The following is a 17,539-nucleotide window of genomic DNA, read 5'->3' as shown; positions in this document are numbered from 1 at the left end:
CAAAAAGTATGGATAAAATCGGAGCTCATATATAATGTCTTCTGAGTCGTAGTCAAACGCACTGAAGCTCTCCTGCAGTATTTTAAGAGGATAGATGGCCTTGAAATCTAAACATCCTCTAACATTCTAGGTCCTTTAGCATTATAGCAGGTCTTCATTCACCTTCTTTCCATTTGCGTGACATAAATCAGCACGGATTTTACTAGCAGCTCATTATGCGATGTGAACATGATGACCATCATGAAAAAATACATTCCTCCCACCTGGTTGTTAGGCAACAGGATTGTGATTTGTTTGGCTGTGATTTGTTTCTTTATCTTCTTATCCATACAATACGAATAAACAACATGACTAATCACATTAAGAATAAGTCATCATAAGGACAGGTAGGAAACAGAACAAAAATCAGCTTGAATATTTGTGTAGTATTACCAGATTGGAGTAATAATCAGTCTAACATGTTTGTGATGGTTTGCCCTTGAACAAAGACATGGATGAAAACAAAGACATAGACAAAGACATGGATGAATGCAGGAATGAAACTGTTGTTCTTCATAGGTGCTCCATAGATGTATTAATTAATATATAATCAAAATTTTAGATGATTGGTTGGCATGAATATATCACTCATTTATAAATCAACCTCACTGATAATGCTACCTTGTCTGTTTGAGGCTTCAGTGCGCATTAGAGCGGTTATATCGGAGAACAGGGAGTCATATTCATATTCACATTCCAGAAATGATCTTGTGTTTTCGGTGTAGCAGATATTACTCCAGGAACGCTCCTGGAATCCCGTGAATCTATTTCCAGAATTTGAGGTGTATTGCGTGATTCGGTTTGACTGGACATTTTATGATAACGTTAAATGGTCGCTTTTGGTGCTCGATGGTAGGATACTATTATAAACACGGCGAACTTGTGTGCAAATTTCTCAGCATAAAAGTCATCTTACTCTAACAAGTGAACATCTCTTCAATAATATAGTCAAATGTATCTTGTATTTCTTATAATAAGATTACGATAAACCAAAAATAAAATCATTATTATTCATTTTCAAGATTGAGATTCACAAGTCTTGTTCTGTTGGCAGATCATTTTGCTTCTTTCTAGAAATAAGTGCTTAAAATGGGCAAAATTATCTGCCAGATCATTTTAAATAAGTGAATTGAGTACAATTGGCTTGAAATCGGTTTAATAATCTTATATTTGGTTTATTGTAATCTTATAATAAGAAATACCAGATAAATGTGACTATTGACTATTCAAGGTATTTGTGCTTACTATGATGTCATGTTTTACAGTGTATATTTAGTCTGGAAGGAGGTTTTTCTGCATGTATCCCAACCACAAATTGAGTCTGGTTAGCTCCAAATGTGAAAAGGGAAAAATTGCATTTAAAGACCGCGGTGAAGGAGTATCATGGTCATTCAAGCCGGTATCTGATTACAAACTGAACTGATTAGGATTATGTCATTTTTGCTTCAGCATGGAGCTATCCAGCTCAAAGCCTGACATTCACTGTGTGTGGAAATCACACTTGCACGTAGACAGAGTGTTTTTATCAACACATTTCTTTGGACTGTTTAACAGAATTCAGTCGCTGTGACATCCGATGTGTTTTTTCCCAGACCGTCACACATATGTACATTATTGTACATCAGATGATGGTGGAATGAACTTCCAACCTCAATCCAAACAGCAGAACCTGTCACTATGTTCGAAAAACAGCTAAGACCCGTGAACACCTAACTAACCCCTAAAGTGCCAACCCCACATTATCCTTTAAAAAAAAAAAAAAAACACCTACTCTGGCACTTACACCTCTACTCTGCACACTTTGCTTTTCTAGAACTCAATTATAAATCTTGTGCATGGTAGCACTACTTGTACTGTTCTCCGCTTGATATATCACTTTGCTTGTATTTCCTCATTTGTAAGTCACTTTGGATAAAAGCGTCTGCTAAATGAATAAATGTAAATGTAAAGCTTTAATATATTCACTTGCTTTGCTTGTCTAAGATTGGTTGTTTATAAAGTTTATAAATGACATTTAAAGAGCATTTAAGGATGTATAAATATGGATGATGCATGATATAACTACTGTTTATGCTCACGTAAAGGCGTTTGAGCTGTTTTTAAACGTCTATCTCGTGATATGATATCAGAGGCTATTTAAAACCCTGAGCAGTCTTTAGGAACCTCTAGCAACCTCTCCTTTGCTTTTCCAAACGTAAGGTAGTAATGTTTTGGGGAGTTTGGTGTGTTGTTTTTTTTTTTCTGCAATAGTCAACTGAAAAATTGTAAATGAGCTTGCTTGTAGATCTCCTATATGGCATATGGTATCGTATTGTATTGTTTGAGACAAGACTCTCGATTCTATGCACCTGAGTATCAACCAATACATTCAACAGACTTCCTGAAAAAGTAGACTATTTATCATATAATATTGCTTATATTAGGTGAGGTGTAATAAAAATTTGAAGTTAATCAAGCCCACTACAGGGGTTTAAAATGAAAAAAACAATAAAACACTTTTCCTAAGCATGGTGTTAGCCGAGTGGCTAGTATACTAGCGTATTAGCGTGTAGGAAAACAGCAACGAACTGGAAGATTGTCTCAAATCCTTACGGTCTGGAGAATGGGAGCACTTGGGCCAATGAATTTGGACCGAAATATTAGAGTGGTCTAAATCTGCCAAATAATATTACCATACACCAGCACTTAAGCCCAAGTGCTCCCATTCTCCAGAACTGTTTCACAAGAACAGTGCGTTTTGGATATTATATACATTGAATATTGGAGGATGAAGTTTAACCAACTGGCCAAAAGCAATCAGACCATAATCCTGCCTACTGGCACTATCACGGAGTCTGCCTAGCAATCCTCACAGCAAGGTGACTCCAATATGCAGCTGCTGTCTGTGTATGTGCGTTTGCATACACACAGTCCTCTCTTACATAATATATTGATAGATGAGCCAATTATCAGACAAAGCCAGACATGACAGAAATTGTCTCCACTCTTGTGACATCTATATCATTTATCAGCAAGCCTCACGAAATCCCGGTTCATCTCCCATAATCCCCATAAACAGCATGTCCTGCTCTTATCCATACAGACACATTCACTTCTTCTGGTCCTTTCAGCGGAATGGAATTATTGATGCCAGTGATGCACATAAGCACTACAGTATAAACCGTATAAAAAGGCTTTAAGGCAGGGGATTACAGTAGTAATGCTTGCTTCTGTATAAATCCAAATCACTTGTCCAATTTATCCATTAATTTAAATTCTAGACCATAAACTTGCTGTATAAGGTTAATCCGTAGATTTATGAATTTATCACATAGGATTGTGGAACACTCCTCATGGGACATTCTGTCATTTTAAATGAGTTTCTCAGGAAAAAAAATGCTTGGGAAGTGAAACCTGTTCACCAGAGTGCATTGGAAATGAATATCCTGACACGATTCTGCAAATTTATCCGATTGAAATCAGTTGATTTTGAGATGTTCTATGGAAATTGGAATGAGGACATCCTTGCTTGCTTTACATAGTGTTACAAATTTGATCATTTCTATCTCTGTAACTTTAACAGATCATCATGTATTCAGTTCCGTAGGCCTGCAGTTGAATCCTGTTTTGATCATGTTCACGATATTTGGGTTCCTCAGTTAATTGCCCATAATCTACTGCAGTATTGGTGAGGTAACTTTAAATAGAAGTGTTTAAGTATTAACTCTATCACGATCAATCATAATTTCTCAATTCATACAGTTTACGTGTCTGGTTTGGTAACTAGCAACCTATTTATTTAGAGCAGGATTATTATTATTATTATTATTATTATTATTATTATTATGTTCCAAAGATTTATTAATTTCATTAAATATAGCTTAAAAAAATTCGAAGTGATAAAATGTAATAAAACTATTTGCAACAAAAAAAAGATAGCTTAGTTAAGATATCTTGAATAAAGGAAAATGTATCTAATATTTATCTTTATAAGATTATTATATAAGAACCATCAAGCCGAAATCTAGACATATGAACCGATTCCATGTTTAAAATAGTCTTATTCCATCAGCGGATCATTTTCAAGAAAAAAACTGCTCGCAGTAAATAGAATTATCCGCCGATACGATAAGACTTTTTCAAGCTTGAAATGGTTAAAAATCTAGAAATAATCATCTAATAGTAATAGAAAGTGAAATGTTAGCTGTATTTTCCTATATTTAAGATATTTTACTTGCTAAGATGGCATTGTTTGTAACGAGGTGTACATTCAAGAAAATAACATCGATTATACATTTTAAAACTATTTTAACCAGCCAGCCTTATTGTTACAACTTCAGTGCATTTTCACATTATAAAATCTACAAAGTTTATAATACATTTGTTAATGTTGTAGAGGAAAACAATCACTGACGGTTCATATTCCTATATATTTAGTTTAATAGTAAGTAATATGCTGTAGAGCCCATATGCTCAGTGTGTGTGTGTGTGTGTGTGTGTGTGTGTGTGTGTGTGTGTGTGTGTGTGTGTGTGTGTGTGTGCGCGCGCAATGGGATATAGTCCTCTGCCTGCTCAGTATGATTTGTGTTATTGAATACGTATGGCCCTGCTTTTGACCCCTGTCCCTCAGCAAGTAATCACAGGGCCTCATTTCACCATCCAGAAGTGTCTGCTTAAAATGATTTCTGTCTCTATGGGCTGAGGGACATAAACAGTAGTGTGTGTGTGTGTGTGTGTGTGTGTGTGTGTGTGTGTGTGTGTGTGTGTGTGTGTGTGTGTGTTTGTGTGTGTGTGTGTTTGTGTGTGTTTGTCTGTGTGTTTGTGTGTGCTTTAATATGATCCACCTAAGAGTCACCACATCATATCTTATGATTACCATTGAGATTGTATAAGAAGTGTCTTTTAAGATGAATTTAAAGTGTCTTTAAGGACGAGTGCATTCCCGGGACATTAAGAGTGTGTTATAAATTCTTGCATTAAGAGCATATCTTTGTACAAGACCAGCATGGCATTTTCCAAACAGGACCCTTTCATACAGCCTCCAGTACATACAGCTGTCATCTAGAACAGTGTGTTTGGTTTGTTTCTGTGAATTGCCAAAGGACCAAAATGTCCTAGCTTTGTAGCTTTGTGTAAAAAGAAAAAAGAAAGAAAAAAAAGTCCTGACCATGTAAAAAGTGCTTTTTATGCAGCTCTTTTTTTAATGAAACCGAAAGGGTAAAACCATGTCTTTGTTGCTGAAGTTAAGGTTAGGTTTAGATTTAGCTATTATGTGTAGAAAATACATAGTACATTAGTACAGATAGGTAATCAGATGTATGCCATATAGTGTCCATGTGTGTGCGTGTGTGCGGTTAAGTAGGGTTGGGAGCGTTTAGGGGGACCGTCCGTCCCTGAAAGAATAGGAATATCTGACAGATTTGACCTTGTGGGGACATTTGGCTGCTTTTTTCTTCTACTTTGCATAAAGTGCAGCTTTCATTAAAAAAAAAAAAAAAAAGCACCAAAATGTTTCCTTTTGGTTACTTAGATTAATGTAAGGGTTGCATTTAGGTGTATGCATAGCAACAATTAGCTTATTTTGTCAGGAAGGTCCTCACATGATTAATAAGAGGAGTGTGTGTGCGCGTGTGTGTTTGTGTTCTTGAAATGGTTGCTATATAGTGCATGTTGCTCACTGTGTGCGTGACAATGTGTGTATGAGTGTGTGTGTTGAATATGTGCATAGGAATGTGTGTGTGGCACTGCCAGAGTTCTCGTGAAGGTCAGCAGCAGTAAACACCATCAACCTCAGCCTTCTGCTCTTCTGTCCATACACACTCGCCTCTCACATTACGCTCTGTGCCTGCAGTGAGGACGTGCACTGTAATGTCCTGAATTTCAGCTCAGCCTCGGTTCACCTACTATCTACACCTTTGCCTCGACTGATGTCAAGTTTCCCAGCGAATCCAGTTTATTTGTCCAAATACACATCTACACTGTGTACCAATACTGTAAAAAAGACTAAATAAAATACAGTGCGCAAAGTCAGTGTAGTACGGTGTACGCATGCTTGTGCAGCTTTTCCTGCCTCTGTTTGAGTATGTGTTTGCCTGGATGTGATGTGATTGCACTGTGTTCATGCAATTGCCTGTCAACCGTATGTGTGTGTGTGTGTGTGTGTGTGTATGTGTGTGTGTGTTTTAAAAGCAGGTAAGTGGACAGCAGCTGTCGAGGTCCGGTTCTCGGTCAGTGCCAGGACCACATTTCTCTGTGCTAAATATAACCTGTGTGACAGCAGTGAAAGATGCCACAGCTTTCCGTTAACTCCACTCTGCTTAATCACAAGCTTTAGCTGAGCAGACCACACACATTCATAGACACAAACACTCACAAATAACACATCTTCATATTATTGAAGGACCATATATATATATATATATATATATATATATATATATATATATATATATATATATATTATATTATATATATATATATATATATATATATATATATATATATATATATATATTATATATAAGCACAACTGTATGCAGCTGTATTACTATAAAATCACATATACACACTGATATGTATCTCATATATAGATCTCCATATATATTAACTTTTACATGTACCAGGATTATTATAACTAAAGCAAAAACATTGTTTTGAGAGCAAAATGAGGCTATATTATTTTTATATTATTGTAAAATAATATACTAAAATTAGGCTTGAACTAAACAAAAATATGGAGCCATGAGGTGGAGGCAGCTGGATGCAAATCTGAGCCATTTATTACTAAAAATCAAAACGCAGGGCACACAGAGTATTTGTATGCTACATATGGCCTCCCATATTATGTGAAATAAAATGGAGCACAGTCATGACTCGATTTTTATTTTCGTTTGACCATTTAGCCTTCATATGACATTAATTCTTGTTTGGTCGAAAGCGAAAGAACCCAAAACATGCAGTGTCTATTCATGCATTGCTGTCTGAAACCCTCTTTCAATCCTCTTTCGATTACCCTCAGAACCGAAATTACTAAAAGCAAATCTGAAAAATTTAAACTAAAATAGATAAAAACAAGATAATACATTTCTCCTAACAAAATAACATTTAAAAAGCAATAAAGATGAAACGAGATTAATGAATTAATGATGAAACTAACAATAAAAATCAGTAAGGAATAAAGAAGGAAATATGTGCTGTGCTGTAGGACAATAATACTTTATTATTTTAGCACAATAATCAACAGGAAAATAAAACATCATTATTGTAGGACAATAATCAACAGGAAAATAAAACATCATTATTGTAGGACAATAATCAACAGGAAAATAAAACATCATTATTGTAGGACAATAATCAACAGGACAACAATACATCATTATTGTAGGACAATAATCAACAGGACAACAATACATCATTATTGTAGGACAACAATGGGGTGAGATGTGGCCCAGTGCAAACTTAGTGTTAAAACCTTGAAGTTGATTATTTTCCAAAAACTGAGCATTCAGAAAGTTCTTTTGCCTTGTTTTGCTTCAAAACTAACATTTATTTATTAGTTTTTTAAGCACAAGACAGCATACTTTTTGCAACAAAACTACTAATCTAGAAGATAACTCAACACCTGAGCAATCGGGATGAAGAACTCAACAGCGCTGTGGTACAATACACAATAATACACGATTTAAAATATATATTTAAAACTATAATAGGATATATGATAAAATTGTAAGGTACAGAAGCTCACGCTCAAAGACCCTCGCAATGCAAACTGCTGCTCGTATCTCCTGTTTCGTCAGCGCATGCATGCCTTCCCTCATGAAGATTCATTAAGGCAGAAACTGTGTGCTCAGCAGGGCTTCCTCTTTCTCATGTGGAGAGTGAAAATCTCTTGCAGTTTCATCCACAGACCCACAATCCCCTCACACTTCAAGTGCCCCGTGCCTTGAATCTCTGATTTCTCACTGTTAACCCAGTCACAGGTCATTTGTTGCATTGCGTGCTGTGTGTAAAGATCAGTTTCTATGCGTAACCTCCCGTTACAACGTGTAGGAATGTGTACACTATCTCATTACCTGAGATTATGCTTACTTGAAAAAACAACAACAATAGTATAATCATGCAAATCAGAAAGGCATGTTAAGGGTTAAGGTCCTTGTAATGTATATGTGACCAATAAAAACTCATTATCATAAAAAAAAAAAGTGGGCAGTGGTGGGTTAGCCGTTAAGGCTTTGGGTTACTGATCGAAATTTCAAGGTTCAAGCCCCAGCACTGCCAAGTTGCCACTGTTGGGCCCTTGAGCAAGGCCCTTAACCCTTTCTGCTCCAAGGGCACTGTATCATGTCTGACCCCAACCTCCTAACATGCTGGGATATGCGAAGAAAAGAATTTCACTGTGCTGTAATATATATGTGACCAATAAAGACTCATAACTGTAAGTCTAAATGATTGATGATTAAATTAAGTTAAATGTGTAAATGAAGATTTAATAACCAAACCTATTGTGCATAGTGTATAAAGGATAATATAATGAAATGGTTCTTTTGTCTGTTTGTTTTTTTAAAAAATAATATTTGTTCAGCATGGGCTGTATTGCATTAAGTTAATTACAGACTGTGTCTAAGCAGATTCCACTCCAAGGGAAGGTGTTCGAACAAGCTGATCCCCCAAAACGGCTTAATTATGGTCATAGGGACAATTCATCTCTGTCTCATCAATACGTGGATAATACCACCTGAAGTGACATTCGATCAACCGTTTTACAGCAAACAAGAGAGCACGGCTGTGTCCGAAACCGCGTACTTACCTACTATATAGTGGGAGAAATACATGTGTTTCGGCTACTATATAGTAAATAAGTCCACGGATTCCGACGCAGCCCACGGCTTCAAGCAGTCATCTATTAGCATGTACAGAACGACAAATAATTACCTGTACTTGAAGTTTTCGTAAAATTAAACAAGAAACACCCAAAATTGTATACGGTACCATAACGAAGACCAAATGTATGTTGATGCGTGAAATTCTGGAGGGACGTCGGACAGCGTGGTGCGGTGACGTAATGATGTGTGCCTTTAATTGCTCTATGTCCTTTAACATGTAAAACAGGAGCATGAAAGGAATAATCTGAAAGCAACTAATATAAACACCTTAATCACAATATTGCCTTATTCAGAATAAGGTCAATAATTAGATTATTGCTGTCCATGTAAACGTAGTCTTTGTCTTGCACGCAACTCTGTTTCTGGACATAAGCACATTTTTATTGCATCATACTGGTTTCTAGCGAGGAGCAGTATTAAGTCCAATTTTAAGTGTCTGACAGTCTGATGTAACCACGATATGCATGCTGAAATGTATGTTTTGTGCTGTAAATACACTCAGAAACTGCGGAAAGTCCTTTGAAAATAGCTTAAGCATGTGTGTAACTCGACTCTGAATACGAGGAACTTTCCCATGCATCAATATTACCAACTCTGTTTCATTTGAAGAAAAATCCAATTGCTGTTATGATCGATTCATTTGAGGTAATCAAAGCATTACAAAACTTTGGAATTATAACTTTATATCTGACAAATCTGTGACTTAAATCTATTAAGCCAACATCTCAATAAGGTCAAAGCACATTTAATTAACATACGGTTATAAAGCGTCTCGCATATTTTCACTGGCATTTAAATAACATGTTTATGACGCGCCTAATTAATTTGAAAGTTTTGAGTGTTAATTAAAGCTTCATTTCAGTGTTTTTGTGTTGATTGCAGAACATCGAGCTGAAGGTGGAGGTGGAGAGCTTGAAGCAGGAGTTACAGGAGAAACAGCAGCTTCTTGACAAAGCTCTGTGAGTCTCTTTCTGTCTACCATCTGTCAGTCTGGGTCTCGGTCTATGTCTTTCTACTTATCTGTACAACTGTAGAACATGCAACAAGTTTCGCAGCACAAAAGGTTAAATAGTTTTGTTGAAAGAGGTCAAATGTGGCATTGAGCATCTGCTTGTTTGTTGCTACATAGTAGCTGTAGGCAGTAGAATTAATTTTAATGAGGCATGATAAATAATACAGCAAATTTTCACATATCATTAAATATAGTTGTCCTTTTTACACACTATATAACAGCTTAATAAGTGGTGTATTCATCATTCAGCATTCCAGCTGCCCTTGGGTCACTTCTCACTTTATTAGACAGTGTTAAACCATTTAATCGATTCCGAGAAGTGTTTATATGTCCTTATGGCTGTGAAGAGTGATAAGCAGGGAAATAATTCGGTGATCCAGACACACAAGACAGATGCAGGCTGTTTGTCTTCATCCGAGAAACGTACGGTGGACTAATGGCTCATTAATGGTGCTTTTACGCCGGACAATGCATCTCGGATAATAACGTTTCATTGCTATTTCCACTGCTGAGTGAGCTGTGGCATACTTAAATACCCATGCTGAATACCGATAAAATACCGATAGACCATCGATCGATCAAACCACATCATCCGAGAATCGTCCTGGCTGGAATGACTTTTCTACAGTGAAAAACCACGGATTTGCCATGGTTAAGTTAAATGGCTTTTTATTCATGTTGTTTGTTCTCTGCATAGGGTATAACATAATACCGTTGTACTTAGTGCAAATTAGAACGACATTCCAGATTCAGCCTGGAATTCCCGGTGTTTCGTTGTATTTATTGTATTTTATTTTAACGTTTCTTTATATTTTCACTAGGAATCTGACATATGGCCGGAATTCGGATAGTCCTGGGTTTGGAGTCGTCATTGAACTCCGTTGCGGTGCTGTTAAGCGGAAAAGCACTAGAAGTCTGATCAATCGGATTAATACTGATCAGTCCAAGAAGAGCACGCCATGCGCACACACACACACACACACACACTCGCACTCTCCAGTTACAGTGAGCAGTTGGAAAATGGAACGCACACTCGATTCACGTGTCAACCAAGTAGTCATATGGGATGCTCTTGGCAGGAAGCAGAGGGCAACACCGATAGATACAGAAATAGAAATAAAACCAAAGAGGAGGAGGAAGAAAGAATGTAAGGATGTATAGAGATATGAGATATACCACCATAAGGAAAGAAATGCAGAAAAATGAACAGATGAAGATGACAATTCATGTGATTTTCTTAAATACCTACCCACTAGCTGTGACTAACAATCAGCAGAAGAACTGATTTATACTGCTACATAAATATTGCTACATAAATATTATAGTGCAGACTTGGGGGTTTATGGGTAAGCGAGGCACTCCGAGACAAACTAATGTGTTGGTTGATGGGAACGTATGTCCGATTACATATCTGCAAACGTTATGACAAAACGTCATGCAGGTTTTATTCACCCAAAACTACAGTCATGCTATTGTGGCATACGCGAATATAAAGCTGTGGCCAACAGGATTGCACACCCTGCTTCCTTTTTTAATTCGAACATACTCCCAGTAAAGACGTAGTAACACACAGATACAAGCTCCTCCAAATATTGCAGAGTTCTCTTGATTTTGCGATTGCAAAATCGCGAAATCCTAGAGGGACTGCATAGTAGCAAAGTTATTATACATTATTGTACCAGTTACTTCATAACCGCTTACTATCTACAAACTCTATCAGACTCGATAAGGACATTTATCTAAAGAATATCTGAAATATTATACATACTGTCAGTCATATACCATACAAAAATAATGGTTGTCCCCAGATCTCCAAAAAAAAGTGATGTAGCTCTTGGCCTCTGGATTTAAATGAACCCTTATTATACAAATCTCAGGTTGCCAGACCATGAGCTCACTACATACCCTAACACCATCACTTCACCTCACCCATTAATTTTTTTCTGTTAGACCCCCACCTTTCTTTTTTTTTGCCGTATTTTGAACAAAATAAATTGTTAGATAACAACATAGACGGCAATCTGTACTGGGGAGCTCATAATGTGATCATAATGTGTACATAATGTAATGTGCTTATTTAATTGAACTTAATTTCAGTAAAATTGACAAAATGATGCAAATGATTGTCAATGAATAAAATCACAACACGTTTTACGCCATGGTGATACAGTTACAGCTACAGGTTGTAAATAAATGTTTGTTAAATATAAGTGCTGGCTCTACAGTAACAGCTGGAGAAATACTCATCCATGGTAGGTGTGAGTGGACAGTCGTTATCCCGGTTTAAAACCAGCACATTTATACACACAGTGACAGACACAGTGGCGTGGGCCATTCTGGGAGTCCCATCCCTGCAAAAATGAGTCCGTGTGTGTGTGTGTGTGTGTGTGTGTGTCTCGATGTACAAGCCGTAGCTATTCTAAGACATGATGACAAACGTTTAAACATGGAAAATTTAAAAGCCATCCTCTGCTTCGGGTTGACTGAAGACATCCTCGGGTGATGGGGCACACCTTCTTCGTTACCTGTGCCACTTGCGATCCCCCGATTTAATTCTAAAGACCATAGTTTTACCATAGTAATAAAAATTTCAGGCAAACTCTTCAGGAATGTCGGGTAAATTAGGGTCGGATTTAAACCCACCAGGCTTGGTCAGCCAACTGACTCTATCATCTGAACATATGCATGAGATTCCACAGATCTACACTTACAGAAAAACGGAGAAAAAAAAAACGAGACATCCAGAGCAAGCCATTTGTTCTTAAAGCAGCTGTAGCTTTATGTATACAGTGCATAGCTGTGGGTGTTGGAATGACCAGTGATGGCTGGTATAAATGGGCTAGCAGTGCTAAGCTCTTCTGTCTTTCAAAGATAAATAGACATCATCAGGATAAGGTTTCATTTTTGGCATCCACACCAGATTATTTGCTCTTAACAAATGTCTTAAGGCAGGTTATTTTGGACTTTTGTGGAATCAAGTGCCACCAATAGGCATAAAGAAAATACACAGGATGGTAGAAGCAAGGAAGGGGCTGATTTCTTTATAGCCCAGACTGTAACTTCATGCAGCCTATCAGCTATCAGTTACAGTTATGTCAGGGGATTAAACAGATTGAAACACCTCCTAGGTTTTATGCATTTGGCTTGCACATCACCAACACTGATTGAGAAGGCGCGTTTGAAATACAGTAATGAGTGTAAGGAATGTGAACAAGGTGGATTATGTACTTTATCATCGTCCCATCCCATCCCCCCATATGTCTTTGAAAGACAAACTGCAAGTACACAGATTAAGCGCACACTGCGCACTAATACGACAGAAGCGTAAACAGAAGTTTAGTGTTTTTGGTTTGAACAAAAGTTTTATCTTGACCATATTTGGCATTCAGAGGAAACATGACATGAAGCCAGTGGAGCATTATATAGATTTGATGTACTATTAGAAATCATGACGAAAACCCTCGGGGAGAGTGGAGATTGCTCAGCCCAAAGAGCTTCATTGTCGAGGCACTGCGAGTTAGCCTTTCCGTCTAATAGCATGAGCAGCCGTTACTGGGACAAGTGTTGTAGACATTTTTGAAAACAAAGCAGGATGACCTGCCCCTGCCGTTTTTTCCGATAGGACAACAGCGGAGAGCCTGACCAATAACAATGAAGCAGAGCTGCAGCGTTGCTGTGAGGCGAGACAGCAGGAGATCGACCACGTGCAGCAGGTCCTGCAGACCAAGATACAACTCCTGCAGGAGGTAGAGACACATTCTCACACGTGTGTATACACACACACACACACACACACATGCAGTTGTACAGGTGCTGATCATACTGAAGACCATAACTGTATTAATGACGATGATGACGATGATGATGATGCTATGTATGGCAGGAGGCTCAGTTAGCACGGAGCGAGGCTGAACGCATGGCCAGTCTTGCAGAGTCCTGTTCCCAGCATCCCCCTGTCACGATGGAGCCCATCACCAAGGAGATGTCTGTTGCTAAGAGCTCCAAACCTCCCATACTGCTGCCTGACAACAGAGATAGCAAAAGGTAAGAGAAAAGGAGAGAGTTGTTATAATTGAGTTGTTCTCTCTGACCTACAATCTGAGGCAATTTAAAATAGTTCTCCCTCTAAAAATAACCCAATACCCCCACAACACATGCACTTTCTCTCTCTCTCTCTCTCTCTCTCTCTCTATCTCTGTGTCTCTCTCCACTAAACAAAACCTAGAGCTCTATTAAAACTATATTAAAAGCAGCATGTCTAAAGTGTTGAATGAATTTTTAGCCTCTAAATTTTTAGCCTCTTAAACTATCTTGAGCTGGAGTTAATCCACAGAGCACAGTGAAGAAAAAAAAAGCGATCTAGCACGAAGATGGACGAGTCTTAAATGGATTCCAGTGTATTTTTAATGCCAGAAAACATGTGCTGTCTGAACATGTCACACTTGTGCTACTTATCTAACCAAAAGCACTCACAGCTTCAGTGACACTATGGACAATATTCAATATACAGATTTTCATAAACTCATTTAGACTGCTGAATTATTATTATTTAAAAAAAAATATTTCATGTTTGTTATTCATCTTTTGCAAATAATGATCTTATTTGTCCTGCTAACAAAACTACCATGGCTGAATGATAACAATGCTTAAACAATAATAATTAGTTTATGGTTAAATCGAAAATCAAAGTGGTTATGTTTTGGTTTCGTAAAGGTGCTCATCATTACCACTTTGGAGCAGCGCCGTGGAGACGCCTATGAGACATCTTTTTGAATTTGACATGCAGAGAATAATACTCTTTGTCCATTTATATTTAAATGGTCTGATTATTATTTTTTTTAAATGAGCCATGCGATCAGTTTATCAGACCAGATAGGTTAAAAAAAATCTGTATGTGATTAGATGGCACAACAGAGGATCTGCAGTAGAAGCCGGGTTTGTACGTGTTTGGAAAACCTGCTGCTACAGCTTTAATGTTTTCATTTTTATGAGTTCTGCTACAGTATTTGATTTGATTTTTTTTCCTGAGTCCTTGGTTCGGCTGCTGAAATCCCCGACCGCGGTCCGCCACTCTGTAGATCTGGAGTATGTCTGTAGTGTTGTGTTATTTTGGTCACACCCACACAGTTGTACAGGTTGTTAATGTGTGTTATTTATCTACAGGATTGAGGAGCTCACTGCGGCAGTGCGCCGTAAGGAGATGCTGATACGGGAGTTAACGGAGGAGAGGAGCTCTCTGAGAGAGAGAGTCACAGAGATGGACGAACAGCTCCAAGAGCTCTCTACTTCGCTACTGCAGAAAGAGAGAGATGCAGAGGTGAGTGGACGAGCGAGTGGACGAGCGATTGAACGAGTGATTGAACGAGTGAGTGAATGGGTGAGTGGACAAGTGATTGAACGGGTGAGTGAGCGGGTGATTGAACGAGTGAGTGAATGGGTGAGTGAGCGGGTGATTGAACGAGCGATTGAATGGGTGTCTGAGCGGGTGATTGAACGAGTGAGTAAATGAGTGATTGAAGGGATGAGTGAGTGGGTGAGTGAACGAGTGATTGAACGGGTGAGTGAGCGGGTGAGTGAACGAGTGAGTGAATGAGTGAGTGAGCGGGTGATTGAACGAGTGATTGGACGGGTGAGTGAGCAGGTAATTGAACGAGTGAGTGAACAGGTGATTGAACGAGTGAGTGAATAGGTGATTGAACAAGTGATTGAATGAGTGGGTGAGTGGACGAGTGATTGAACGAGTGAGTGAATGGGTGAGTGGACGAGTGAGTGAGTGGGTGATTGAACGGGTGAGTGAGCAGGTGAGTGAACAAGCGTGTGTGTGTGTGTGTGTGTGTGTGTGTGTGTGTGTGTGTGTGTGTGTGTGTGACAGCAGGCAAAAGAACATCCATGGGGCACAAGGAACATCCGGTTTAAGAAGTCTTTCTGGAATTGTTATTTCTAGCGCTCTGGTGGCTGTGATGTGAATTGCAACTGCAACAGAAACATTAATAAGCCGTGAAAAGCCCTTTCCTCACACCTGTTGAAATTATGAATGTCATGTGAATACTGTATTTACACAGTATATCAAAGATATATTTTTAATTCTGTGATTAATGCAGGTTTACAAACTATTTTGTCATAAATCTGTCATACTGTGACCATAGTTTTGTAATAATCATCACTATGAAACTCACCTTCACTTGCTTTATTATCTTAATAACACTGGGGTGATTTTGAGGGAAAAGAGACCAGCTCAACAATAAAGAGTAATATAAGGTGTGTCTCAATTAGCGCCCGAGGTCGTGAATCAGTATATCAGGCACTGGTAAGGAACCTGGATCACTACACATTGGGACACTGATGACATGAATACGTACTCGCGTTCTAAAACGTCACCACTGGCAGGACCGATATCTTTATGACATTGTATGCCGTATAAATCTGTTAGCTTAATCACATGCGTTTCTTTCATGGTACTTCACGCAGGATCGTAGGCTAGTGCTAGTGAATTTTTTAAAAAACATCAAACAATTAAAAGTTGTTAGACTCGAACAAACCGTATATATATATATATATATATATATATATATATATATATATATATATATATATATATACATACACACACATATATAAATACACACAAACAAACACTAAGGGTGCCAATATTTGTGAAGGGCACTGTAGGTATGCATGAGTGTATGTATGCATATTCTATATACATATTTGTATACAAATTATATTTTATATATTATATGTATGTATGTATGTATGAGTGATATGTATATGTATGTATGTGTATATATATATATATATAATTTGAGAGATTTCACTGGCAAGAGAGGGGTTCATTTAGTCAGGCAGGTCTCTCACTTGCTATTGATTGATGGATGTTCTGCTAGAACTCATATTTCCGCTGACACATCAGCAGCTGCTGAGTTGCTGGTGAAGTGAATCCGCTTTCGCGCTCTCGTTCTCAAGTTGTACCTCTTGGAACGAGGTGCGGAACTCAAAGCCAAGTCAAATATATTGTTCAAAATCTTAAAAGAAATTCTAAATAAAAATGACTTGTGAGGTGATTGTGCTGTCATTCACAGCACACATTAACATTTAAGAAGCTCCAAATGATTTTAATTACACATATAGTGTATATGACATTGTGTATGATAGTGATTGCTTTTCTTCATCGTCACAGTTTTATCAGGAAGAGCTGGGCCGTGAGAGGCTGCGTGTCCAACAGGAGATGCAGGTAGGACTCACTGTATTTGTGTCAGTAAATGTATATTTGTGTGCCAAACCCCAGAGAAATCTACTAGCAGTTCTGTTCTGTTCGGCTTCAGTCCTTTGGACTGTAAACCACGCCCATTACAAGGAACGCCGACTAGTAAATCACACTACGCAACATTCCCACGCCCACTTGAAGATAGGTGTGTGAATTTCGTCAGTTTCTTTAACCCTAGCCTTAACTGTATTTATTGTGGGCGTAACTTATAATACTGGGCGTGATTTGTAAGGGGGGGACAATCCTGACTGATGTCTTACATATTTATTTGTTGTGGGCGTACGTACCTTGTAAGGGTTACACTTGCATTCCACATGTTCCTGTCACACACTATCACTGAGTCACATAATCATGAGCACCTGA

General features: G+C 38.0%; 1 protein-coding gene across 1 annotated transcript in view; it reads left to right on the top strand.

Moving 5' to 3' along the window:
• Positions 1-17,539, top strand: part of LOC108280524 (myomegalin) — a 65,506-nt gene that overhangs the window by 538 nt on the left and 47,429 nt on the right. Inside the window, exons 2-6 of the mRNA XM_017495581.3 lie at positions 9,783-9,859; positions 13,535-13,658; positions 13,796-13,956; positions 15,076-15,229; positions 17,090-17,143. Coding sequence (XP_017351070.2) covers positions 9,783-9,859; positions 13,535-13,658; positions 13,796-13,956; positions 15,076-15,229; positions 17,090-17,143 — 570 coding nt within the window. The remainder of the gene's footprint in view (positions 1-9,782; positions 9,860-13,534; positions 13,659-13,795; positions 13,957-15,075; positions 15,230-17,089; positions 17,144-17,539) is intronic.

This window comes from Ictalurus punctatus, chromosome 20, assembly GCF_001660625.3.
Source record: "Ictalurus punctatus breed USDA103 chromosome 20, Coco_2.0, whole genome shotgun sequence".
Lineage (NCBI taxonomy): Eukaryota > Metazoa > Chordata > Actinopteri > Siluriformes > Ictaluridae > Ictalurus > Ictalurus punctatus.
The sequence above is the reverse complement of the archived record's forward strand: the minus strand, read 5'-3'. Positions and strand labels throughout refer to the sequence as shown.